Below are 24,949 nucleotides of genomic sequence, written 5' to 3' on the forward strand. Positions count from 1 at the left end.
AAATAGCCGACGAATGACTGAGACTACCCTTGCGAATGGTAGAGTTTTAAGTTGTAGAGAAATTAAATGTCGGATCCTGGATGGGAATTATTCTGTTGCTTATTCCTCTTCTTTTATCTCGGCCCTCACCCCACAGCAATGCGTTAATTGGCCTTTCCTCGGTCCGATACGCTTACCCCTCCAGTCCCCGTGCGACTTCGAACATGCACAGTGACGGCTTCTGATTGGTCCATTGTCGGCCCGAGATATGTTTGATGCTAGTCCATTTGTTTACAGGATCGGTAAGCCACAGGAACTCCGCTTCTTTGTCTTTGACCTGCGATATTTTCCCATGTTTTCCCCATGGAGAATTATGTTTCCCCATGAGGATATCCCTGTCAGATAGTCTTCATCTTGCTCTTATTCTCGACAGCTGATTCGTTCAATCCCATTTCGACAGCATTAGCATTTACCCCGGAAATGCCCCAGATTGCTAAAATCGACCTAAGGAAAATCCGGGGTACTCGTTAGTACACTAGCATTATACGCAAGCAGTTAGTCCCACATGCCTCGGGAAACGGGGCAACAATGGCGTCGGGCGCCGACATAAAAGGCGTGCTGTCGCTCCTGCAGAACCGAATTGCTAGTGAGAGCAGCGGTCTCAACAATCCTCGTCAATCTATTTGCAACACCAACAATATGTCGACAGTTTCTCCAGAGCAAGATGCAGAGAAGATCCCTACGTCCACCCCGGTAGCCACCCTGGCTGCTGAGGCCAATCGGGCCACGAAGACAGAACACAAGATGGGTCTTTGGCAGGGTATTCGTACATACCCACACGCCGTGGGGTGGTCGATTCTGTTTTCATCAGCACTCATCATGGAGGGATACGACAATGCACTGATTGCGAGTCTATTTGCATACGGACCATTTCAGAAGACATTTGGTGACAAACTAGCTAATGGAACATACCAAATCACCGCTGCGTGGCAGTCGGGCCTCACCAATGGCGCCCTAGTTGGCGAGCTTATAGGCCTACTCATCAATGGTATAATTGCCGAGCGCTTCGGTTACAAGAAGAGTATTATTGGCTCTTTGATTGCCTGTGTGGCTTTTGTTTTTATCATCTTTTTTGCCAAGACATTGACAGTCTTGCTTATTGGCGAAATCCTTATTGGAATTCCTTGGGGTCTTTTCCAGACTATTACTACTACATATGCGTCCGAGGTGTGTCCCGTTGTGCTGCGGCCATACCTGACGACATATGTTAATCTTTGTTGGGTTATTGGTCAAATCATTGCCTCGGTAAGTCCACTACCACAACATTACTAGTCTCTCTCTCATTGATATAATTTTTGCTGATATGATCTACAGGGAGTACTCAAGGCAATGACCAGTCGCACCGATGACTTGGGCTACAAAATTCCATTTGCACTACAATGGATGTGGCCCGTCCCAATTATGATCGGTGTAGCATTTGCTCCCGAGTCGCCATGGTGGCTAGTCCGCAAGGGACGGATCAATGAAGCCCGGCACGCATTAGAACGGCTCACCGTACAGGGACAAGATCCGGACTTCAATGTTGACGAAACCATCGCCATGATACGAAGCACCAACGAGCTTGAAAAAGAGATCTCTGCGGGAACGTCTTATCTCGATTGTTTCACGGGCGTTGATCTTCGTCGCACGGAGACCGTTTGTCTGACTTGGATGGCACAGCAGGTATCCGGGTCTGCTTTTATGGGATACTCGACTTATTTCTATGAGCAGGCTGGTTTGGCTACCAGCAATGCGTTTACATTAAGCATGGTACAGTATATTATCGGTGCGATCGGTACGCTGCTATCCTGGGTGTTGATGGGCAAGTTTGGACGTCGGACACTGTACGCCTATGGTCTTGGTGCTCAGATGACTGTTTGTTTTATTATTGGTTGTCTGGGCATTATTCACAGAGGTAATGTGGCTGCTCAGTGGGCTATCGGCAGCCTCCTGCTCGTGTACACATTCTGTTATGATGCGAGCGTCGGACCCGTTTGCTACTCGCTTGTTTCGGAACTAAGCTCTACACGCCTGAGAGCAAAATCCATCGTCCTTGCGCGGATCTCCTACAATGTTAGCGGTGTCGTTGTGAACATTATTACCCCGCGCATGCTCAATCCTTCGGCTTGGGACTGGGGTGCTAAGTCTGGATTCTTTTGGGCGGGGACTTCTTTGCTTTGTCTTGTGTGGGTCTTTTTCCGTTTACCTGAGCCGAAGGGCCGAACATATGCCGAGTTGGATCTGCTGTTTGAACGTGGGGTTTCGGCACGCAAGTTTAGCTCGGCATTTGTGGATCCGTTTTCCGTGCACGAGAAAGATCATGGGGAGGAGGAAAAGGTTGTCCAGCCTTCAGTGGAAATTATGGAGCACATTTAGGACTTACTTTCTATTCCCTTCACATATTATGCTTTATTTCAATGCCTCGTCTCTAGGATTTTCCCCCTTAGACAGGCTGTCCCCTCACAGCAAGGCACTGCAAAACATGCACCCTGTATATTGATTTTGTGGGTAATAGCCGCTCGTCGTCTTGTATTGAACTGATGTATGGCATTCAGCGGTAGAGTGATCGCGTGTATTCGCACCAACGAGCTTTCAGAAGAGATCTCTGCAGGAACGTCTTATCTCGATTGTTTCAGGGGCGTTGAGAACACAACTTCCTCGTCGCCTGAAGGTAGGGGTCATGGCCACACTCCAGTCTGATCTTAGCCCTGTAAGTCAGCATCAACTCGGAGCAGAGATAGTAGGAGCTCGCTGCATTTCGCCCAATGTATGTTTTTTAGTCTCAGGGCCTGCCACCAGTCTTGACGTGCATCGAATCGAAACAATTCCAGGGCGTCTTATAGTAGTTATGATATTCGGTGCTAGAGCCCGTCGGAGGATCTAACCATCTTGCCCACGTCGCTCGACACGATGTTAATCTATGGCCGGAAGCTTGAACACCCCTTCGATTGTGGGTTCGATCCAAACTCCTGGCAGGCAGGGTTCCCTTTGTCTCACTCACTTGCTGATGTGTTTGCCTCAAAGTCACTCAGGCCGAGAGGAGAACAAACGCATTGTTTTATCTGCGAGGCGCTGGTCGAAGCTGCTAGTGCTAAAGCTACCAGGCATGGGAAGGCGCCGGTCGGGTGTGGTGGAAGGAGAGAAGGGGGGAAAGTAAAAAAAAGTGATACTCGCATGATATCAATGGTGCTGTTTGAATGGGTTGTACCATTATGGTTTTCCAATGTTGGCTTATTCGAAGCTCTGTTGATCAGAACATGATGCTTGTTCACGAACATTAGAGGAATGCAAAAGAGCAACCTCGGACCGTGAAAAAAGGGAAACTGACGGGCAGCAAAGGCAGCAAAGCTAAATGCGACAATCACACGTTCTTTCTTTCGAAACATCAGGACATCCGGTTGACTAACAGCATATGCAAGTCATTTGATCTTCGTCTCACCATTTACCGGGATGAACCGTGAAGAATGCATGGATGCTGCCACATGCCCAAGTTCGGGCCTAACCCCGGAGCAGTTGTCCCAATGAATGGAAGCAAAGAGCTTGAATAAAGTTCAAACTACATCTCGATGCAGCTTTATAGCGGATCTTATCTCGATTTAGGGCTGCCGGGAGCGAAAGTGGGACTCGGCCGAAGCATCGGCAAATACTCGGAGCCGTTGAGGTTCGGGGTTTCTAGCGTACCTTTAATGACTAAACGGCAATGGGGGTTCGCCCCTGCTTGCCCATGATTCGCTCAGTGTCTCTTCAATCTAACTAAGGATGGTCGTGAGGGTCTAAAAGTCACGCACAGGACCCAGCGAGAATCGGAGTTCTGTTGATCCACTCACAGGCATACGTAGTTATAAAAGGCGACTGCACCTGCCTTTCCGGTGACGACCGAGACTTTTCCTGCTTTGAACTCTACTGTCCTCAACTCCGGTATTCAATAACCTTATCTTCTTAAATATATTCCTTGTGACAATATACGGACGCTTCGAATCATATCCTTCATGACCTCTCCGCTCGCTCGGGCATCTCGATCGCTTCTTTCTTCTTTCCGCGCGAGACCGATTCCTGCCCGACTTATTCACGCTGCGCCTTGCTCGACGATCGCGATGGAAAATACTCGGTTTGGAAAGTTTGAGGCTGCGCCTTTGCAAGCGAACTTTATCCCTAGTTTGCAACAACCGACTCAACAAGTTCTCTGGATTGGATGCTCGGATAGCGGATTTCAAGAAACGACAATTCTCGATCTCCTTCCTGACGAAATGATGGTACACCGGAATATTGGCAACATGATTATTGAGGGCGATTTATCTTCTGAGACTGCTGTGAGATATGCTGTCTCTGTTCTTGGAGTGAGTAAATCACATTGATCGCATGATCCAGACCCACTACCCGAAAGATGCACTAACCGTTCTCAGGTGAAACATATAGTCGTCTGTGGACATTACGGATGTCAAATAGTGAAGGCTGCGTCAAGGAATGGATTGCAGGGACCATGGCTAAGGTGAGTTACATCGATATTTGTGGAGGCAATGAATGGAACTAACAGCCATACAGCAAGCTTGATTCTCTACACTCGTCCCACAAAGATACCATCGATCGACTCCCCGAAGCAGAATCCGATCGCGCGTTTGTCAAGTTAAATGTTCTGGATCAGTTGCGCTCTTTGCGTCAATTCCCCGAGGTTTACGATGCGGCGAAGTCGGGTAGCTTGCAATTACATGGAATTGTATACGATACGCATACTGGGGAGGCAACTCGGTTGCTTGAGGGCCCCGAGTGTCGGATTTGACGATCATGCATATATATGTATATATATATATGGCGATAGACGAAAATGTACATATTAATGATAGATCGGATGGCTCGGAACCTTTGAAATACCCTCCAGAAGTTAGTCATGTTGTTTGGCCTCGGAATCTGAAGCAAAGGTCAGTTTGAAAATAACATTGCTTTCAAAGCTCAAGTGGGGCACATTTGTGCCACTGAACCTGTCTGCATCTATATTACCCTGCATGATGTGGCTTGGTCTTATTCGCTGCAAGTTTATAGTATAAATAAAGTAGAGTTCATCACGGCTTGCTAGGCTTCACGGAGTCTCCAGTGGCCATCTTCAGGTTGATGAGGAGTCTGAGACTATATGAAATGGTGGAGTTTTCAGGTATAGTGATCTCTATGATTAGATTTCCACGTCTTATCCCAGTTTCATCGGACATCTTCGGGTCGGGATTAATTATCCTAGATAGGAACACTAAGTGCGCTCCGCAGTGGAATCATTGAAGAGCATAATTCCAAGCTAGTCCTCGTTTCAACGATAAGAGTAATGAAACACGTGTTTTCCGCCGATGTTGTCATGGGGACTGGATTAGATCTGGAAATTCAGATATAGCGTCAACACTTATTGGTCAGATGTTCTCCATGCGGATACACCATGCAAGTACAATTTGTACATTAGTATACAAAGGAAAGGAAATCTTGGAAGACTCAAAAATATGCACCTCCATGTCTTGCATTCGCCCCTCAAGCCCCTAAAGCCTCGAGATAAGACATTATAGTGGACCCCATCCCCAATTCTGGAGATAGGTACACCTCGTACCGAGTGCGAGACCCTCGAAGCAGGAGACTGAGCAAGCCCACGAATCATGAGTGGAACTCGTGGAAATTCCAAATCGTGTTCGTCTGATGGAGCTGCAACTCGATCTAAGGAGCCGCGAGAACTCGATCGCCTGGTGCGATTGGTTGGGCGGTCAGGTTCATACCCCACTAGATCGGGTTTCAGCTGGAGGCGTTTTGTCCCACATTTAATAGTTATCTTGATGACTGGCCACCATTCTATGCCGAGTAAATTAAGCCGAGCTATAATGCCGTTACTTCCGAGTTTTGGTTCCTTTGTGTTGTACAGTCGGTACAGGCCCATAGGATGATGCGGCCATTTGCTTGGCCGCTTGGACCTATACTGGGGTCGAACCAATCCCCGAGCGCTGATCCTCATTGATCGCTGGAAAGTATATTGCTCTTCTATTGCTTTTATTGTGGCCTCTACCGTGAAAATGTTTGACGCTAGTACAAGTTCATGTTTTTGAGTTGGTGGCAAATGGTGATCGGGGAGGAGCAAAAAACGTGGGATTTGTGTCGGTGGAGAAGTCTTTTTCTTTTTCTTTTTTTAACTTCTTCTCATGCTAGTTTCTGCGCCACCGATTGCCATTACTTGATCCCACAGGAGGCCTTTTGACGTTGCGCGCGCTTTGACGGTCGCATTGGGGGTGAAATGGTTTATCAGTAGGTGAGAGAGTCCTGCCTCATCTCTTGTCCTCTCTCTGAAACATACTAGTGCAGCTTGATATCATACAAATGAACCAACAGTGTCGGTCTGCCCTACGGAGTATCCGGTACTACAATCAGCATGGCGCATTAGTGCATTCAGAGTGAAGGGGCAAGAGCGAAAAAACCTAGTGAAAAGGGGCAATGACCCACTAAGCCCCCACTGGACTAGACTAGGTTTAGACTAGCGCTGTAGTTCACGAACCGTGTCCCCGAAGGATGTTTATTGAACCTTTTGTGCGCAAATAGCCCTATGCACGGGGGAACCTGACATGTCAACAGATGCAGGTACAGTAAATAGTTCCATACTGATACTTTACGAACGCGTGGCCGGGGTATTTGTTTCTAGGGGGAATCAAGAATATAGAATTGATGTTCAAGGACATACAAATCGCTTTAAAATCCCTCAGGTCTTTGTAAAGCGGATCTTTAACTGTTCGGGCTTAGAGAGTGGAATTGGTTAGTCCAACCCCTGAACCGGCCCCTGTCACTTCTCCGCTCAGCACGAGCAGAACATGCCTGATGTGGGGGTTGATCGACCAATGCCTTTACGGGACCCTAAAGTGACTTGACGTGATATCCTTTCTTACACTCTAGAGATACACTCTTCACACTTTGAACCTGCACTCGGACTTGAAGTCGAAGTTGAACGTGGACTCGAAATCGCTATTGAAATAGACGTGTTGTTTGTTTATGCGTCTGGCATTCGTCGATCTCTCGGAATTACGACACTCCCGTCCGTGGGTCGAGAAACCTCCCTACATTCCGGCGCTTCCCCCGCCTCCCGTTCTCCGAGCACCTTATTCTTTTTCGGTCTTTTTTCTCTGGCTTGGTTACCTTTGTCGGCTCTTCTTACGCGCTGTTGACGCCTCAGATGCCAGGCGAGTCAATACACAATGAGTGTCGTCGCCAGTAGACCGGATAGCCCTGCTGTGCCATACGCCATCCCGCAGGATTGTAAAGATTGGACGGTGACAGTTCAGCCGGTGTCATCTCGAACTTCCTCCATTTCCTCCTACAAGTCTAATTACACCACCTCGACCGCGCCAACCTCTAACCCGCCCACATCCCCAACTCCTTCCTCTCGCCAGAGTGATTCCATCGGATCAATCGCGAAGACCGTTGAGCCAGTTCAAAGACGACTACCTCATGAGGTATACGATGTTATCATTGATAGTCTCGAAACTTTACACAAAGCCCCTCACCAGACAGGCTGCACAACATGCTTTCAGCGTGACTTGCATGCCTTGTCCTTGACCTGCAGGTCATGGGAGAAGGCTGTCCGCGCACGACTGTGAGTGAGACTCGTTATGCTCGCAAGTCAAATGAAGATACTAATTTCATGCCATTTAGATACACACAAATACACATCGTTGGCAACGACTCTCCCGCCCAATTGAAGAAATATCGACTCAAAAGAGGCAGTCGCTTGAAGCTGTTAAGACGCACCCTGCGTGAACGGAAGTCGCTGGCAAATCAGGTCCACGAATTACGCGTTCCCCAGATGGATCTGCTCTTCACAACAACAAAGCAAAGCGCGCAATGGCAAGAGTATCGCGATCTAATCGCGTCTGTCGTCATGGTTTGTCCAAACCTCGAGCGATTACTCGGCTTGACGGTCCCTTATCACCATGAGTTTGACCGCTTGACACATGCCTTGTCGACTCGAAAGAAGTTGAAAGAGCATACCTGGGTCCTGGGTGAAGCGGCTGAGGTGACCGAAATGTCTCCACGCGGTGACTCCTGCCCGGACAGCCTGGGTCCATCCCAGATGTTCGAATTCTTAGATTACCATGTCCAATGGTCGAATTTGGAAACCTTGATGCTATACGGATTAAATGGGAATGGTGCCCTGGAGCCCAGTCTCTTTTTGCGCATGTTCGACCTTCTCCCTTCTTTGAAGAACCTTTGCATTTCTTCCTTCAACGAGGACGCTTTCGCTGATAGCACATTGTTGTGTTTGCCAGCGCTGGAATCTTTGCGATTGGAGAGCCTCCCTGGAGTCACTGAGGGCGGTCTGACCCAATACACATCTCGCCCAGAATCCCTTTCTCTCAAGTCATTTGTCTTGGTGGAGCAGAACATCGAGTCTCTGCTCGTCATCTCCAAGATTCTCTCCTCACTCCGACAACTCGAGCGCTTCAAGTTTGTGCAAACTGCTAAATGCCCCATTATGCCGAAAGAAGGCATGGTGTTCCAGCCCATCTTGGCTTCTTCGACCTTGAAATACCTACACTGGGATGTAGCTTGTCCAGACCCCGGCACAGCCCTCACCCAACTCGACTGCCTTCCCTTCCAGAGCCCTAAAAAGGAGTCCGACACCCCCAACTCTCATCTCGCTCAGAGCATTCTGTCCGCTGGCTTCCCAGAACTCGAAACCCTTCGTGCGCCGAACGATGTGGAGCCTCCCGGGGCTCTGCAAGCCGTTTGTCGACCCATTACTAAAGGCCAGGCCCTATTACGACCAGACCGATACAGTCTGCCTCGCAGCTCCCATGGTTCTGTCAACACTCGGCCTCTTGCTTTACCCGCAGGAAACAATTTGACAAACTCCCGGATTCGTGCACAGACTTTCATCGACATGGCTGTCAAGGACCCAGAAGCTGGTCTGCAGGTATTAATCCAAGATTTCTCTGACAACTTTGTACCGGACAATGCCCTAGCCGCACAATTCGAGGACGATCCGGAACCGGAAATGGATGACTACGGCATCTGGGCTGCTGCCGAGCGGTATAAAAACCGATCGACCAACCCCGAGGACGAGAACGAAGGGCCCAAGACGGTCTATGATTTCCGTATGCCAGCCTACATGGGCCGCATCGGCATGAAAGATCCGCTGACGGGTGCATCAATTCCCCACTTCTTACTACGCCCTGATATCCCTGGTCAGGAATCAGAAGGTGGTTTAATCGGATGGAAGCAGCTGCTTGCATCAAATCAATCATTATCATATGCTGCTGGAATGGGCGTCCATTGTTTCGACAGCCGCAGCACAGTCCCTTTGCCTTTGCCGGTAGAGGAATTGACATCCCCTTCCTCCACCACTACCTCGCGATTCGGATGGGGAAGCCTGAGTGGTCGATCTACGGGCACTCCTGCAACTCCCACCACTCCTACCACTACCATGAGCGGTTCATTTAACTCTGCCCTGCCTTGGGAAAAGGATTCCTGCACTGGATCCTGGAACCATAAAACTGGTAGGGAGTGGTGGTTCCATATGGAGCGCGATCGCCCAGGAAACTCTGAGCTCATCAATGCTCAACAACTCTTTTAAACATATCTCCATCCTCTCTTTGTCTTCTATCTCGATTCCCACGCCATATACCCCGCATCTGGTCGATTTCTTTGTCATGGTCTGATTTATTTCATTTTTCTATCTTCTTTTTATCGCACATACTACCGTCAGGTTAGCATTTGGCGTTCACGGTCTTAATGAGCATGACCGGTGGCTCGACTGTTCATGTACAATTATGTCGGCCTTTTCTTCTTTTGTCTGTGACCTACGCGTCGTTGTCTGTGGTCTGCTGTCGGTCTTTTCGATCGCATCTCAATTCGCCACATGATCAGGCGCTATGGTTCTGGTTGGCATTTTTTTTTATTCTTCTGTACTATTCTGTACCATCATTGTACCTACATTTTCTCTATATGTACATTATATACATTATCGGTAATATACGATACCTTCCACATGTCTCAAATCTGATCTATCGCTGTAAATTTATCCCTGCCACCTCCTTGAATCATACTGTATATTACATATCATATGATCTATCAATGGTGGTGATAACATTGGAATGTTTATCTTCGAAGTATATATATGACTCATCCGGGGTTTCATCGGCCCGATAAGCGAATGGGGACTGATAAGAGGCATCGCAGCCCCTCCATAAAAATTATCTTCCCCGCCATTGAGAACTCATTATTTCAAGAATGGATCCGGCAACGCCTGTTGACTTGCCAGAGCGGCCAAAGGTGGCCGTTCAGGAAGCTGCTCCTGCTGTTGACGCTGACCCCGCTGACCCCGCTGCCCCCGCCGGTCCCTCCAAGAAGCAGCTGAAGAAAGAACAGAGAGAGCGGGAGAAGAAGCTCAAGAAAGAGCAGGCCCAGCTGAACCCCAAGCCCGCCAAGGAGAAGCAGCCCAAGGCCCCGAAGCCGGCTAAAGAGGCCGCCGCTCCCCGCGACCCCGAAGCCCTGTTCAAGACTGGTTTCTTGTCCGACGTGTACCAGGAGAGACCTATTTCCGAGACCCATCCCAAGATCCGCACCCGTTTCCCGCCCGAGCCCAACGGTTTCCTTCACATCGGACACAGCAAGGCCATTGCTGTGAACTTTGGCTTCGCGCGCCACCACGGAGGCGAGTGTATCCTCCGTTTCGACGACACAAACCCCGCCGGTGAGGAGGAGCGATACTACAATGCTATTCGCGACATTGTGTCCTGGCTAGGCTTCAAGCCCGTGCGGGAGACTAATGCCAGTGACAACTTCCAGCGTCTTTACGAGCTCGCTGAGGAACTTATCAAGCGCGATGGCGCCTACGTCTGCCACTGCACTAAGGCTGAGGTCAAGGCTCAGCGTGGCGAGGGTGAGGATGGTCAGCGTGGTGGTCAGCGCTATGCTTGTAGCCACCGCACGCGCCCCATTGAGGAATCTCTGACTGAGTTCCGTGCTATGCGCGATGGCAAGTACAAGGCCGGAGAGGCTGCTCTGCGCATGAAGCAGGATCTCGAGGACCCCAACCCGCAGATGTGGGATTTGTTCGCATGGCGCATTCCGGAGAGCGACAAGGAGCACCACCACGCCAAGGGTCTCAAGTGTTTCCCAACCTACGATTTCGCCCACTGCTTGTGCGATAGTATTGAGGGTATCACTCACTCGCTCTGCACAACCGAGTTCGAGCTCTCCCGTGTTTCTTACGAATGGCTTAACGACAAGCTTGATGTCTACCGTCCCATGCAGCGCGAATATGGCCGTCTCAACATCACCGGAACCGTTCTCTCCAAGCGCAAGATTATCCAGCTGGTTAAGGAGGGCCATGTCCGTGACTGGGATGATCCTCGCCTGTACACCCTTATCGCTCTGCGTCGCCGTGGTGTTCCCCCCGGTGCCATCCTGAACTTCGTCAACGAAATCGGAGTCACCAAGGCCGTCACAAACGTGCAGATGCACCGATTCGACCAGAGTGTCCGCCAGTACCTCGAGACCACCGTCCCCCGTCTGATGGTCGTTCTCGAGCCCCTGAAGGTCGTCATCGACAACCTCCCCGAAGATCACCTTGAGCTGTGCGACGTGCCCTTCTCCAAGGACCCCGCTTTCGGCACCCACAACGTCCCCTTCACTAAGACAGTCTACATCGAACGCTCCGACTTCCGCGAAGTCGACTCCCCAGACTACTTCCGTCTCGCCCCCGGCAAGACAATCGGTCTCCTGAAGGTCCCCTTCCCCATCACAGCCACAACCTTCGAGAAAGACTCCAACGGCCTCGTCACAGTCGTGCACGCCAAGTACGAAAAGCCTGCCGAAGGCGAAACCGCCCCCCGCCCCAAGACATTCATCCACTGGGTCGCCGAGTCCCCTGCACACAACAGCCCCATCCGCGCTGAGGTCCGCGCCTTCAACCCGCTCTTCAAGTCTGAGGATCCCTCCGCACACCCAGATGGCTTCCTAGCCGATATCGACCCGGACTCTGAGCAGATCTACCAGGATGCCATGATTGAGACTGGATTCGAGGACATTAGCAAGTCTGCGCCTTGGCCTAAGGATGCTGCTGAGGATGATGTTGAGAATAATAAGCACTCTATCCGTTTCCAGGGTATTCGGTCGGCTTATTATGCTGTTGATCGGGAGTCCAGTGCTGATAAGTTTATTCTGAACCGCATTGTTACGCTTAAGGATGCTGGTAAAAACTAAGCTTTTAGATATACTCATGGGTTGTGGGGGTTGAGGTGGTGTTTTATATGGTTTTAGTCTTAGCCATTGCATTTTTTTGTTTCTGCTAGCCTTTAAAATGAAGACATGTGCATACATCAAGACTGGTACCTAATTTTCCTCTTGATCAAATTCTTATGGTGACTTTGGATTCAATACGTCGGATTGTCTTTGTGCGATGCCACTTTGAACGCCTCAGTATAGTTTAAAATATAGAAGACATTTCCAAGTTACATATATGTATATGCATGTAGCTCGTAAGTTTTTGTTTAGGCTGCAAACTGAGAGTCTACTCTTTGGTAATCATCATACGAAAGGCATCCAAGATTGATATCAGTCTAAAGTCATCATGATATTTAGTTTAGAGGCACCGCCCGCATGCATAGCGTATTACCGGCCTATTCATGCCTTGAACCATACATACATGACACGAGACGAGGAAAAGGAAAATTCATAAGAGACGAGAAACGAACGAACCATTCTTAAATCTAGACTTAGACATAGATACCCATGTTGGTATCCTTCTTCTTAGCCTGGACCTCAGCGATGGCGTCGACGTAGTTCTCGTGGCCAATCTTGCTCAATCCCTTGCGCAGCGCAATCATACCAGCCTCAACACAGACAGCCTTAAGCTGGGCACCACCGAACTCATCCGTCGACCGGGCCAATTCAGCCCAGTTGACACTGTCCTCGACGGACATCTTGCGAGAGTGGATCTGCAGGATGTTGGCACGGGCTTCCTCGTTAGGCAGAGGGAACTCGATCTTGCGGTCAAGACGACCGGAACGCAGCAGGGCCGGGTCGAGAACGTCGACACGGTTGGTCGCGGCCAGGACCTTGATACGGTCATCGGAGGCGAAACCGTCCAGCTGGTTCAGAAGCTCAAGCATGGTTCGCTGCACTTCACGGTCACCGGACTTCTCGGAGTCGAATCGCTTGGTACCAACGGCGTCCAGCTCGTCGATGAAAATGATTGAGGGGGCCTTCTCCTTGGCCAGGGCGAAGCAGTCGCGCACAAGCTTGGCGCCGTCTCCGATGAACATCTGCACGAGTTGGGGACCGGCGAGTTTGAGGAAGGTTGCGTTTGTCTCGGCGGCACAGGCTCGGGCCAGGAGTGTCTTACCGGTACCGGGGGGACCGTACATCAAAGCACCTGTAAATCAAGGGTTATGGTTAGCTTTGTCAAAAGCAAAAGGCAATTGAATGGAGATGGGGCGTACCCTTCGGGGCCTTGATGCCCAGCTTCTTGAACCGCTCAGCCTCCTTCATGGGCCAAACAATAGCCTCAACGATCTCCTCGATCTGCTTGTCCAGACCACCGATATCTGTGTACTTCTCCGTCGGCTTCTCGTCGACCTCCATCGCCTTCACGCGGTTGTCGTATTCAGCCGGTAAGGTGTCCAGGATGAGATATGAGTCCTTATTGACACCGATCAAGTCGGCGGGCTTCAGCTTCTCGTGGTCGACCAAACCAATAAGCGGGAGGAAGATAGTCTGGCGGGTGGAGGTCTTGATGACAGCGGATTTGCCCACACGGGTGGCATCCAGGTCGATGTTAGCTCCTTCCTCTGCTGCTTCGGCCTCCACATCGAGGTCCAATAACTCGACGACGTTTCCAACGAGGTATGGTAGTTGTCTAAAGTAGCGCGAAGGTCAGCATTGATGAAGCATTTGTCATCTCATCCAGATCCTCGTCCCGAGATGCCTGGAGGCCGTACCTGTTGTTCTCAATCTTTTCTTGATTATCCTTGACCTTCTCTCTCATTGTACTTTGCTCGTGTGTCAAACGCTGGAACTCGCTCTTCATAATCCGCATCTCGTTCTCCAGCATCCGCCGCCGCTTGACGATGTCTGCGGTGCTTGAGTGCAAAATCTCCTCATCTAGAAGCTCCTCTTCCTCATCCTTCTTGTCGGCATCGCCCATATCAGCATCCTCGTTGTCGTTAGGCTTCTTCTCGTCGCCATCTCCCTGGTCCTGCTTCTTGTCTCTGGTCTCGCGCTCGAGGTCGTCGAGGTCCTCAAGGGTCGACATGATGGGTGGTGGATTATCAAAGAATTAAAAACAATTGTATCGGAAGAAAAAGGCCCTATTGAAACGCAAGTGGCTTGGTTCGGAGAGGATAGATCGAAGGTGGAAATGGGGAGGTAGAAGGTTGACGAAGAGCTTAGGTGTGACCGAGCTCCAACAACGTCAGACGGTCACGTGAGGAATATCAACACCGAATGGATTCTACTTTGGTCTACGTCTCTTGTATATCCGATATTTATTTTAATCGTATTGGACATGGTATTTGAGTATTTTGATCTGTTAATCATATTTTCATTTTAGTAGATGGCAGAGATGTTAGAATTTGGGTGGCGTTTAGCCATCGTGGTTCCGAGATTGTTCAAAACCCTCTCTCGGCCATACTTCAGGAGTCGGAGTCGTGAGATAAAGTCGTCATTATTCACTGTTGAAACGATTAGCATTGAAGCCCCTTCTAACTGGTTATGAATAAGCTGTCGCCCTATCTGTTACATACCGTAGCCGCCGCACATTCTGCGCTTCCCAGTGAACTCAGAGCGACCATGCAACATTCTCCAATTGTCGAAAACTGGTGAAGATAGAAGTCAGCTGGTAAGTCTATGCTTCATAATTTGACAATGCTTACTCAAAGCTGTACCCGGCTCCAACTGAGTCCATATTTGTCTGCTTTCCTCATTGAGAATTTCGTTGAATCGTCTAGCCGCCTTATACCAGCGTGTCTGGTCCTTGATTTTCCAATCATTCTTTGGCGCGCGGTCGTAATTATTCCAACGGACTTGATAGACTCTTTCAAAGTCAGGGTGTATAGAGAGAACAGGGGCGCGGAAAGAAGGCTGGATGCAGACGTCTTCGTTGCCGCTCGCATGCCATGAATGTCTTTCTGTGGTCAAGCAGAGATAATCCTCAAAGCTTTCTTCTTCCAACTTGCGAGCAGCCGCAAGCGCATCTACCAGTAAGCTTTCTCCTCCGCTGCCATCTGTGTGAGACAACAAATGGAAGAGCTGGAGCCTTGCAGGGTCAGTGAAATAGGTGTTATCCGTGTGTCCGCCAAGGAACTCATTGGTATATGCTGTATCCTTGAAGGTTAGATCAGCGGTAAAGTCCCAAAAGCCACCTGGAGAAGTATTAGAATTAAATAAGCGTAAATCAAATGGTATATAATTACCATAATGGGTGTTTCTGATGAACGCAATCCGCTCAATCAATTCCTTCGTTGCCTCAGGATTCACTGGAACCCCCTTGATGAAGCAAAATCCGTTCGAGTACTATCAAGTTTAGGATTATTAGTATCACTAAATATGAAACGATCAAGTTCTCGGCAAACTTACAATTTTGCGAAGCCAACGTAATACACCTTTCTCTTCGGACATCACCTGTTCGTATGATACCTCTGGGTATTTGGTATCTCTGGCATCATGCATATCAACATGCCTAAAAACAGAATTAGAATAAAGCCATGACACAAAATGCAGTAACAGACCGTACTTGGTTCTTAGTTGAAGATGCTCTTTTCGTCTAGCATTCCACGGCTTGTCATTCCACGGCTTTGTATTCTGGTGTGCGACAAGCCAGGCCCACGAGTAGAGACTCTCATGGCCATCGGACCCTAAAAGTGTTTGTTAAACCTTGACCTTACCATGGACTTAACCTGGTTTTTAGGAACAACACTTACAACCAATTTTGACGTCCGTGGGACGCGATTCGATATTTGTCACGTCGATATCCTCGGGGATCTGGAGTTCCAATGAGTCTCTTTAGCATAATAATTGAGGGCATCTCGTATGTTTCACATACCGAGAAAGTGTCAACAATTCTCTGTCTCGTGTCCGGATGAACACATTTGGGACATTGGCAGTTTTCTCTGTTGAGTGACCGTCAATATGGGTTTCAAGAAACAACATTCTCGTAAAAGCTTACCTGAGAAGAAACTTTCCACTGTCTTAAAGTTAGATCAGATTCAATTGTTTCTGCACAAGTCCACGGACTCACAATACTAAGAAGGGTTTCTCATCCCAAGCACCTTCTCCTTTCAGCACAAGATACCCCTTGGAGTACATAGAAAAGGCTTTCTTGAGATCATGATTGGAGTCAAATTGTTTGAGTATGACCGAGTCTTTTGCAGCTTCTGGTATCAGAAACTCATTCTTTACCGGTGGGGTCTTGCTCTTAAGAGCCCCGCTTTTGGGAGCCTGTTCATTAGAGCTCCACCGCAAGGGAACATGTACAACCCCTCGAGGAATAGCAGTCTGTATTCAAGTACATCAGATATTGATTAGGCAATCAATTTGTGTGCATAGAAGTTGGTCTCGTAACATACCAAGCTACCCCTCTGTGGAGCTCGCAGGCGGGTGAGTGTCGTTCTGCTGATTGATTAGCCGAGGTGACTTGGTAGCTTGCAATGGGACCACACATACAGGTAATTCCTCCATGACATAGCTGGTCGGATAGCCATGACTCTGTGGAAGCTTATGCCGAGGACTGAGGTATAATTGAGTGTGTTGAGCTGAGCTAGTAGGTAGTGCCATCTGGGGAAATGTCCGAGCTCCGTAGTTTAAGCCTCGGGAATGGCCGACAGTCACGTGGGTGCCCTACTGAGGGGAATCGGGGGTTTTGCCGCAACTTCGAGTCATTGAATTGGTTCAAGCTGTAATATCGTGGGAAATGATTTTTTGAGGCTATTTTAGCGCTTTGAGAAAAGTATTCAGCCATGGTGGTTGGAACAATCGCGGAAATCAAGTGGCGCCTTATAGCAGACAGTGCCATGCTTAGGCCCCATCAACCGCGGTATTATTAAAGGGTGAAGGAAGAGCGGGAACAAAAATCATTAAAAGAAGTACTTTGGCTTACATAGTCTAAGCTTGTGGAGTATCTGAGAACAAATGCTGAGAGGTGTTGATTTATAAACATGAATGCATAAGTACAAGTACTATAAGAATCTAGCACTCCATAATTACAGCTTGCTCTTGGGGTTAGTGACCTTCAGCAAGCAGCGACCGTTGCTCAAAACAGCCTTGCCATTCTGATTCTTGGTAACAAATCGAATCTCCTCAAAGCCATCGGCCCCAGCATTACCCAGGCGCCAGATCTCAGTTGTCAGGGTATCGCCAGGACGAACCGGGGATGCAAAGCGAGCCTGGAACTCCTTCAAGTTCGCCGGATCACTACCACCAAGGAGGCGTAAAATACCGTGTGCAGAGGAGTTCCAGCTGAACAGGCCGTGGATAATGATGCCGCCGAAGCCCATCTTCTGGCCCGGCTCTGGGGTGGCGTGGAGAGGGTTGTAATCTCCATTCAGACTAGATAGGTGATCAGTACATCTTGCATGAAAAAGAAAGGCCTAATTATGTTAGAATGGGATCTATACCGGTATAGGTGCGCAGTCTCCATGCTACTCTGCACGACGTGCACAGCATCGGGGGTCTTGCCCTCGGGAGGGGGGAAGTTGACGGTAGCGGGACCTAGATCATTTTATAAGTACTTGCTTCAACGGCTGGACGTGTGGTTTTGAATCACCCTTGGGACCGCCCCAGTTACCCTGTCCAACCAAGAAGCCACTAGACAGGACCTTGGAGTAAACCTCGCCGGTCGCCTTATCCACAATAGACTGCTCTGTCTCAACAACAGTACCGGGCTTGCCTTTGTCATAGACACCAATGACCTTGTTGCGCAGCTCAAACTTCCGTCCAGCGCTAGTAGGAGGAAGAGGCTTCAAGACAGTGATCTTACGCTGGCCATCGACGCCGTGGCGGTGATCCAGCTTCGGGACACCGGGAATGTGAGTGGCCTTTTGGCGCGCATAGAAATCAGTCACCTCACCATCGGTGAGCTTGAAGGCTGCATAATTAGGTTTGAGTTAGTGTTGATCCTGGGTTCCATTCGATTCGCTACATACGGAGAATGAGCGGGTAAGTGGGGAAGACCGAGAAGTTAGGGTGCAGCTCCTGTTCGAACGATTAGAAAACTCGACAGGAAACTGTTGGTCAAGTGGACCTACGTAGAGAAACTGGAGCTCGTCGGCCTTGCAGCCAATGCTGTTAGCAAATAGGAGGACATCGCGCTTCTGCCAAGAGACTTCTTGGGCGGGAAATTCGTGGCCAGCTCCGGGGGCAGACATTCTGATCGATTTGAATACTAAAAAGGAGGTATGAAAGAGCAGGAGTTTGCCAAAGTCCACGGGAAAGAAGACGGGGCGAAGCTAAAGTAGGATTGAGCAATTGCGGGGCGACCCTGAGCCGAGGATCTGATAATGATTTGCTCCCGTAATTACCGACGACGCGCCATCCGCTTGGCACCATTTACCGCACTTTCTTTTCGGGACTTTAAGGTGGATTAAGGTGGAGTGTGGATAAAGAAATTTGAAAAAAACAAAGTTGATTCCTTAAGGACATGAAGAGAGCGTCGGAGTTGCTAGACTAAGCATCGACTCGGGGTATCTACTTGGAAATTCCAGATGTCGAGGAGCTTCATAATAATCTGTCCGTATCGCGCCATAAATGCCTTTTACCTGCCACCCAGATGAAAAAACGCCAGTGAAACAAACGAGGCCGGAGCCATGTTAAATAGCCCTGTGCAGATCCTTACCCATGCTATGCCGCATTGCATTGGCAACGGAACATTTTCCCGAAAACGTGCAACTGCGTCGAATGATCGTAGAAAAGAACGAGCAAAAATTAAATTCAGTAAAATTAGCACCTAAAAGAAGTCAGTATACACTAATACACATCAGAGAAAGATTGGTAGAACTCACATGCGGTAGGAGCAGCTGCCCTCAGCGAAGCGAGTAGGATCGTTAATCTCGAACTTGTAGGAGAGGTCAATATCCAGATCACGCTTGTTCTTGTCGTTGGGGCGGTTATCGATCCAGCCAGAGACTTGCTCGCCCTCCTCAATGGTGAGCACGTCCTTGAGGTAGAAGACGGTCTGCTTCCAGTGAGTGTACTTGGCGTGGGGGCCAGTAGAGAAGTAGATGGGCTTGTGGCAAGCGCTGAACTCAATGTCGAACCAAGAGATCATGGCGTGGATGAAGTCACTGCGCTTGGCAGTAAGGTTGTAGGGCACACGGAAGGCAAGGTCAGCGGCGGTGACAGTGTTCAGATCAAAGGTGATGATAGGGCAAGGGTCGGTGACAAGCGCCTTCATCTCGACGGTGTCGACGAGGGGCTCGGTGAGGGCGGTCTGCTTCATCGGGCTGTAATCGAAGCCGTAGACATTGTCCCAGACTGAAATCAAGTTAGGACCACAAAGGGTATATTTAGAAGAATTAGAGAATCCACTTACATCCGATCTTGTCATCCTTGTACTCGCCGTCCTCGATGGCAGCCACGTACATGGTAGCCTTGTCGGGGAAGATCTTGCCACCCTCAGCAAGGTAAGTGTCACGAGCGTAGAGGACAGTGTCCAGCATGGACTCGTAGAGGAGGAAGTAACCCATCCACTCGGAGATGATAATGTCCACCTTGGGGAAGGGGAGGTTGACCTCCTCCATCTTGCCCTGGAGAAGAGTGATCTTGTCGGACAAGCCGTTAACAGCAACAATCTCCTTGGCCTTCTCAATGATGGAGGACATGTCCACACCAATGACGTGCTTGGCACCAGCACGAGCAGCGAACCTGGACAATATGATCAGCATATCTGATCAAAGAATTTATATATGAGGCACATACATGCTCAGGATACCGGTACCACAGCCGACATCCAGGACAACTTTGTCCTTGAAGATGTGGCGGTTCTGGTAGATCGAGTCACGGTAAGAGCGAGTACGGACATCGTCTTTCTATTTAGGCCATTCTGCGGTCAGCAATTGATTCAGACTCATAGGACAATACGGAAAAAAAAAAAGAATTTACGTACCAGCATCTCCTCGTGAATACCTGCGCAAGAATAGAACGATCGTCAGTAAACCTCCACTAAACTCGCAGACTTGTATATATGTATTTACCGTGGTGATCGTAGCTGCGATGATATCAATTAGCCTCTATCCACTCTGCATCGTCAAGACAAGGTATCAACGACTACATACCTGGTGAAGTAGCGCACTTCAGCGTGCTCCATGCCAACCATGCGGTCAGCGCTGCTGGAGATAGCCGCATCGGCCTGGGGGGCTCCGGTTCCACTCATTATGACAATGAATTAAATAACAAGGGGTCCAAGGAAAATGAACCGAAAAATAAAGAAAAAGGAAGATGGTCCAAATGAAAGACCAGGCAAGTTGCGCCGCGACTTTTTTTTTCGGAAGTCCAAGCGCCAAGCTTTCCTCAAAAAATCTCCCCGCCTGCGACCACGCTAAGCCCTGTTGGGTAGATAAACATCACGTGTAGATTAGAGTCACATGTTTCTAGAAACCCTTTGATCACGTGTGATAGTTAGGGTTAAAAGGGTTGTATACATAACAAAGGATCCATGACAACCAAGGCGATATGTTTGGACAATTACTTTAACATCTTTGTATGAAATATGTTGTATATACTGGGCATTCACGCAATAATTAAGGCTACCTATGTCGAAATAGACAAAATTCTACTCCATGACCACTTGAGCAAAGAAGATAGATCTCAAGACTATTGGAGTTCAACCTTGGCATCAATAATTATCATACAATCTTTCGAACTATTCTTTTCTAAAATAGTGTTAAGCGAAAATTGGCTTGCTCTCCTGAAAGTATGAGTGCATTGACACTAGTATCAATATTCCCTCCATTTGGAAGTTAAATCTTGAGATCAAAGCTGTGCTGTCATTGCCAAGACTACCGCGCGAGTGCTGCCCAGGCCTCCGGGAGCTCCGCCTAACTGACCCTTCCTTCATGCTGACGCGTGTCACGCCATAAAAGCTACAGACCATCATGAATTTGGGTGCCTACAGAGGAACTCTTTCCGCCCTTCTTGCCATTATTCTTCTGGCCTGTCTGGTCGGTCAGTCCTCGGCGTCCTTAGGTGACCATCTCCCTGATTTTAGAGAATGTGTCAAGGTAAACTTTCCCCCCATGCACAAGATCCTTGTACACATCTAACTTCCTCTCCAGGTTTGTCAAACTGAGAACTGCAATTCTGGCAATTCGGTGTTACGTAAGGCCACCCTGCTCAAAGCTCCAGCTTTCATACTAATCGTCCGTAGCTCTGCACCACCGCCTGTTATTATGGACCTGCCCGGCTGAATGCGACTATACCTGTCAACATGTCATTACCGACCGTCGAGTCTCGCGTGACCCCCCAATGCTGAACCCGATCGTTCAATTCCACGGCAAATGGCCTTTCCGTCGTCTTCTGGGGATGCAGGAGCCCTTCTCTGTGCTTTTCTCCTTTTTCAACTTCGCTGCCCACTGGCATGGCATGACCCGGGTCCAGGAGAACATCCCTGCATGGCACTCACTCCGGCCATACTACATGGCTTTCGGATACTTTGGGCTCGCTAGTTGGACATTCAGCATGCTTTTCCACACCAGGGATTTCCCTATCACGGAAAAGCTAGACTACTGGGGTGCTGGTGCAAGTGTCTTATACGGTCTCTATCTGGCCGTGATCCGGATCCTGCGTCTAGACCTTGAACACCCGCAGCACCGCCCCACCCTGCGTCGGCTGTGGACAGTCATCTGTCTGCTGCTGTACACCATGCATGTCTGTTATCTCACCTTCTGGTCTTGGGATTACACGTACAACATGGCGGCCAACGTCGTGGTTGGTATCATTCAAAACCTGCTGTGGACCGGGTTCAGTATTTTCCGATACAAGAAGTATCTCAAGTCCTGGACTGCCTGGCCAGGTATGATTGTGGCGTGGATCATCCTGGCTATGAGCTTGGAGTTGCTCGACTTCCCCCCGTGGCATGGATTGATCGATGCGCATAGCCTTTGGCATCTGGGTACTGTGGTCCCCACAGCCTGGTGGTATTCGTAAGTCCCTCGCTTCATCCCTTTTTTGTGCATATTTTGGTTGTGCATTGACTAATGCATCGCTTCTGCCCGACAGTTTCCTTATCAAGGATACGCAGGATGACATTGCAGGCCACAGACTCAAGGCGTAAAATAGAGTGGGAATAGACTCTGTACCATCTATACCCCCCAAAATTCGGTGAGAGACCTAAGGGATTCTAATATATTTGGTGTATAACAGCCGAGCCCTGGAGGTTCCGGTAGATCTATCACAGTAATAATAAATCAACTGTACCTTTCTACCCCCACTTCCAAGATCATCTTGTATCTGAGCGCAAGTAATTTCCACATCCCAATAGGCGGGCGGGCTGTTATTACCACAGCCCGAGAACGTGGGATGCGTTCCCCTAATATAACGGTTCCCCGCCATTGGCTCACCGCTCAGGCCGTCGCATTAAGCCCGTGTCTCACCCCGAGCCCCTCGTTTCTTGTTTCTTTTTATTGGTTTCAAATAACTCCTTCTCTCCCTCTCTTCCTCATTCAAAACACCAAAATCGTCGCGCCTTTCTTCACAGGACTCTGACTGCTACTTTGTTCAGCTCCCAACTTGATCGCATCACATTCCCGCCACAATGGCCTCTCCGGCTGTCAAGAAAGCAATCTCCGAAGCTGCGCTGCAGTATACAAAGCCTGAGGGAAAGGTCTTTGAATATGGTACCGCAGGAGTAAGTCGCACTGCCACATGGATCCTGTCAGGAGCTTGAACTAACGGACTGATTCGCGACAGTTTCGCATGAAAGCGTGAGTCCCATCAACACTGATCAGCCCTGTCTCCACACCCCCCGCGATCGTCCATTTTTTTTTTTTGTTGACGTCGGTGGTTGCTGATTATCTTGGCCTTGAAGCGACCTCCTCAACACCGTTGTTTTTGCCGTAGGCCTGCTGGCTGGTCTGCGATCCAAGAAGCTTAGCGGTCAATGGATTGGTGTTATGGTGACCGCGAGTCACAACCCCGCGGAGGACAATGGAGTTAAGCTGGTTGACCCGATGGTAAGCAACCTGTGACTATGTGATAATATCTTCGACGATTTTTTTCTAACGCACTTGAAATCAATAGGGTGAGATGCTTGAAGTAAGATCGACGTACTCCTGCAATCAAATTGATTTTCCAAGCTCACCATCATTTAGGCCGAGTGGGAGACATACGCAACCCGTCTGGCCAATGCCCCGTTGGAATCTATCGCCGACGTCTACGATGAACTTGTGAAAGAGATCGATGTTAAGGTGACTAACCCGGCTCGCGTGGTGTTTGCTCGCGACACTCGCGCCTCTGGTTCTCGTCTCGTGGGTGTGCTCAGCGCCGCCATGACCGCAACCGAGGTCGAATTTATCGACTTCAAGTACATGACCACCCCTCAACTCCACTACGTTGTGCGTTGCAAGAACACCCTCGGAACACAATATTCCTACGGCGAGCCATCTGAGCAAGGCTACTACGACAAGCTTGCCCAGTCCTTCAAGAAGGTCATGCGGGGAGTTAAGGTCCAGGGTTCTTTGACCGTCGACTGCGCCAACGGTGTCGGTGGCCCTAAGCTGCGGGAGCTGATCAAGGTCCTGGACTCTGGGCTTGACATCAAAGTGATCAACGATGATGTGATCAACCCCGACAGCCTGAACTTCGATGTATGTTTTTTATCTGGACTATATGGGTGTCAGACCACTGACTGTTTCTAGTGCGGTGCCGACTATGTGAAGACAAAGCAGCGTGCTCCTCCTTCTTCCAAGGCTGCTCCCCTCGATCGTTGCGCCTCTCTGGACGGTGATGCTGATCGTCTGGTTTACTACTTCCTTGATGAGAGCAACGTCTTCCGTTTGCTCGATGGTGACCGTATTGCTACTCTTGCCGCTTCCTTCATTGGTGACCTTGCCCGCAACGCTGGTATTGCCTCCAAGTTGAAGATTGGTGTCGTTCAGACCGCATACGCCAACGGCGCATCCACTGACTACATTGAGAAGGTGCTGAAGCTTCCCATCATCTGCACCAACACCGGTGTCAAGCACCTTCACCACGCCGCGCTCCGCTTCGACGTCGGTGTCTACTTTGAGGCCAACGGCCACGGTACCGTTACTTTCTCCGAGAATGCGATGAAGGTCATCAACAACACTGAGCCGCAATCTCCCGCTCAGAAGAGCGCCTTGGAATCTCTCCAGGCTCTCACCGACCTGATCAATCAGGCCGTCGGTGACGCTCTGTCTGACATGCTACTTGTTGAGGCCATCCTCTCACACAAGGGCTGGAGCCCCAAGGAGTGGCTGGGCACCTACACTGACCTGCCCTCCCGTCTTGTCCGTGTCGAGGTCAATGACCGCTCGATCTTCAAGGCTTATGACGCTGAGCGCAAGCTTGAGTCCCCTGCCGGTCTTCAGACCAAGATTGAGTCTCTGCAGTCCCGATACAACAAGGGCCGCAGTTTCGCCCGTGCCAGTGGTACTGAAGATGCCGTCCGTGTCTACGCCGAGGCCGCTAGCCGATCTGAGGCTGATGACCTTGCTACTCGCGTCGCTAATGCCGTGCGCGAGGCCGGTTCTACCGATGGCCAACAGTAAACAAACCGAACGACCTAGACATGCGAACAATGTTCGCAACAAAAGATCACGACAGCGTTTTGCAACTGGGGTCTCCTGTAACAAAAAGGGAGCTACAGCCCCAGTAAAATACTCTCGATATCATTTGATGCAGTAATGAAACTCATACCTATGCTCATTGAGCATGACTCTTGAACTTGAATTTGAACTTGAATTATAGACCT

At 49.5% G+C, this 24,949-nt stretch overlaps 10 protein-coding genes across 10 annotated transcripts; 6 read left to right on the forward strand and 4 right to left on the reverse strand.

Annotated features, from left to right (window-relative positions):
- Positions 1 to 567: 567 nt before the first annotated feature.
- N7503_010807 (General alpha-glucoside permease) lies at positions 568 to 2,394 on the forward strand (the record flags this gene model as incomplete). Its single annotated transcript, XM_057070353.1, has 2 exons — positions 568 to 1,284; positions 1,354 to 2,394. The coding sequence occupies 2 exons, from the start codon at positions 568 to 570 to the stop codon at positions 2,392 to 2,394; spliced, it is 1,758 nt and encodes a 585-aa protein (XP_056916964.1).
- A 1,606-nt stretch (positions 2,395 to 4,000) lies between these two features.
- N7503_010808 (putative carbonate dehydratase) lies at positions 4,001 to 4,822 on the forward strand. The gene is made up of 3 exons (XM_057070354.1): positions 4,001 to 4,355; positions 4,422 to 4,507; positions 4,561 to 4,822. The coding sequence occupies exons 1-3, from the start codon at positions 4,008 to 4,010 to the stop codon at positions 4,793 to 4,795; spliced, it is 669 nt and encodes a 222-aa protein (XP_056916965.1). The 5' UTR covers positions 4,001 to 4,007; the 3' UTR covers positions 4,796 to 4,822.
- A 2,398-nt stretch (positions 4,823 to 7,220) lies between these two features.
- Positions 7,221 to 9,598, forward strand: N7503_010809 (uncharacterized protein; the record flags this gene model as incomplete). The annotated part of the gene is made up of 2 exons (XM_057070355.1): positions 7,221 to 7,618; positions 7,678 to 9,598. The coding sequence occupies 2 exons, from the start codon at positions 7,221 to 7,223 to the stop codon at positions 9,596 to 9,598; spliced, it is 2,319 nt and encodes a 772-aa protein (XP_056916966.1).
- A 656-nt stretch (positions 9,599 to 10,254) lies between these two features.
- N7503_010810 (glutamine--tRNA ligase) lies at positions 10,255 to 12,231 on the forward strand (the record flags this gene model as incomplete). Its single annotated transcript, XM_057070356.1, has 1 exon — positions 10,255 to 12,231. One exon carries the CDS (start codon positions 10,255 to 10,257, stop codon positions 12,229 to 12,231), a length of 1,977 nt encoding a protein of 658 aa, XP_056916967.1.
- Positions 12,232 to 12,743: 512 nt separating this feature from the next.
- Positions 12,744 to 14,281, reverse strand: N7503_010811 (proteasome regulatory particle base subunit RPT5; the record flags this gene model as incomplete). Its single annotated transcript, XM_057070357.1, has 3 exons — positions 12,744 to 13,402; positions 13,470 to 13,885; positions 13,968 to 14,281. The coding sequence occupies 3 exons, from the start codon at positions 14,279 to 14,281 to the stop codon at positions 12,744 to 12,746; spliced, it is 1,389 nt and encodes a 462-aa protein (XP_056916968.1).
- Positions 14,282 to 14,574: 293 nt separating this feature from the next.
- On the reverse strand, positions 14,575 to 16,727 carry N7503_010812 (putative trimethyllysine dioxygenase TmlH; the record flags this gene model as incomplete). The annotated part of the gene is made up of 12 exons (XM_057070358.1): positions 14,575 to 14,699; positions 14,772 to 14,843; positions 14,901 to 15,389; positions 15,441 to 15,540; positions 15,604 to 15,706; positions 15,761 to 15,881; positions 15,948 to 16,008; positions 16,070 to 16,136; positions 16,193 to 16,210; positions 16,265 to 16,521; positions 16,593 to 16,635; positions 16,690 to 16,727. The coding sequence occupies 12 exons, from the start codon at positions 16,725 to 16,727 to the stop codon at positions 14,575 to 14,577; spliced, it is 1,494 nt and encodes a 497-aa protein (XP_056916969.1).
- Positions 16,728 to 17,225: 498 nt separating this feature from the next.
- Positions 17,226 to 18,389, reverse strand: N7503_010813 (putative peroxisomal dehydratase; the record flags this gene model as incomplete). Its single annotated transcript, XM_057070359.1, has 5 exons — positions 17,226 to 17,571; positions 17,640 to 17,733; positions 17,789 to 18,109; positions 18,168 to 18,216; positions 18,270 to 18,389. 5 exons carry the CDS (start codon positions 18,387 to 18,389, stop codon positions 17,226 to 17,228), a joined length of 930 nt encoding a protein of 309 aa, XP_056916970.1.
- Positions 18,390 to 18,603: 214 nt separating this feature from the next.
- Positions 18,604 to 20,491, reverse strand: rmtA (protein-arginine omega-N methyltransferase HMT1). The gene is made up of 7 exons (XM_057070360.1): positions 20,295 to 20,491; positions 20,214 to 20,227; positions 20,126 to 20,145; positions 19,939 to 20,048; positions 19,553 to 19,884; positions 19,023 to 19,494; positions 18,604 to 18,967 (listed from the first exon to the last, which is right to left on the reverse strand). Exons 1-7 carry the CDS (start codon positions 20,390 to 20,392, stop codon positions 18,961 to 18,963), a joined length of 1,053 nt encoding a protein of 350 aa, XP_056916971.1. The 5' UTR covers positions 20,393 to 20,491; the 3' UTR covers positions 18,604 to 18,960.
- A 622-nt stretch (positions 20,492 to 21,113) lies between these two features.
- N7503_010815 (PGAP3/PER1 family protein) lies at positions 21,114 to 22,291 on the forward strand (the record flags this gene model as incomplete). The annotated part of the gene is made up of 4 exons (XM_057070361.1): positions 21,114 to 21,239; positions 21,294 to 21,336; positions 21,386 to 22,160; positions 22,237 to 22,291. The coding sequence occupies 4 exons, from the start codon at positions 21,114 to 21,116 to the stop codon at positions 22,289 to 22,291; spliced, it is 999 nt and encodes a 332-aa protein (XP_056916972.1).
- A 427-nt stretch (positions 22,292 to 22,718) lies between these two features.
- Positions 22,719 to 24,929, forward strand: agm1 (phosphoacetylglucosamine mutase PCM1). The gene is made up of 6 exons (XM_057070362.1): positions 22,719 to 22,864; positions 22,927 to 22,940; positions 23,045 to 23,189; positions 23,257 to 23,271; positions 23,328 to 23,822; positions 23,874 to 24,929. Exons 1-6 carry the CDS (start codon positions 22,772 to 22,774, stop codon positions 24,744 to 24,746), a joined length of 1,635 nt encoding a protein of 544 aa, XP_056916973.1. The 5' UTR covers positions 22,719 to 22,771; the 3' UTR covers positions 24,747 to 24,929.
- The last annotated feature ends 20 nt before the right edge of the window (positions 24,930 to 24,949 follow it).

This window comes from Penicillium pulvis (assembly GCF_028828015.1).
Source record: "Penicillium pulvis strain IBT 33274 chromosome Unknown scaffold_8_segment0_segment0, whole genome shotgun sequence".
Taxonomy (NCBI): domain Eukaryota; kingdom Fungi; phylum Ascomycota; class Eurotiomycetes; order Eurotiales; family Aspergillaceae; genus Penicillium; species Penicillium pulvis.

Coding starts and splice junctions, on each gene's coding strand:
- agm1 (XM_057070362.1), top strand. CDS start 22,772: ATGGCCTCTCCGGCTGTCAAGAAAGCAATCTCCGAAGCTGCGCTGCAG. Junction 23,823..23,873: donor CCGACAGCCTGAACTTCGAT/GTATGTTTTTTA, acceptor GACTGTTTCTAG/TGCGGTGCCGACTATGTGAA.
- N7503_010808 (XM_057070354.1), top strand. CDS start 4,008: ATGACCTCTCCGCTCGCTCGGGCATCTCGATCGCTTCTTTCTTCTTTC. Junction 4,356..4,421: donor ATGCTGTCTCTGTTCTTGGA/GTGAGTAAATCA, acceptor AACCGTTCTCAG/GTGAAACATATAGTCGTCTG. Junction 4,508..4,560: donor TTGCAGGGACCATGGCTAAG/GTGAGTTACATC, acceptor ACAGCCATACAG/CAAGCTTGATTCTCTACACT.
- rmtA (XM_057070360.1), bottom strand. CDS start 20,392: ATGAGTGGAACCGGAGCCCCCCAGGCCGATGCGGCTATCTCCAGCAGC. Junction 19,885..19,938: donor GGTACCGGTATCCTGAGCAT/GTATGTGCCTCA, acceptor CATATTGTCCAG/GTTCGCTGCTCGTGCTGGTG. Junction 19,495..19,552: donor CAAGGATGACAAGATCGGAT/GTAAGTGGATTC, acceptor ACTTGATTTCAG/TCTGGGACAATGTCTACGGC.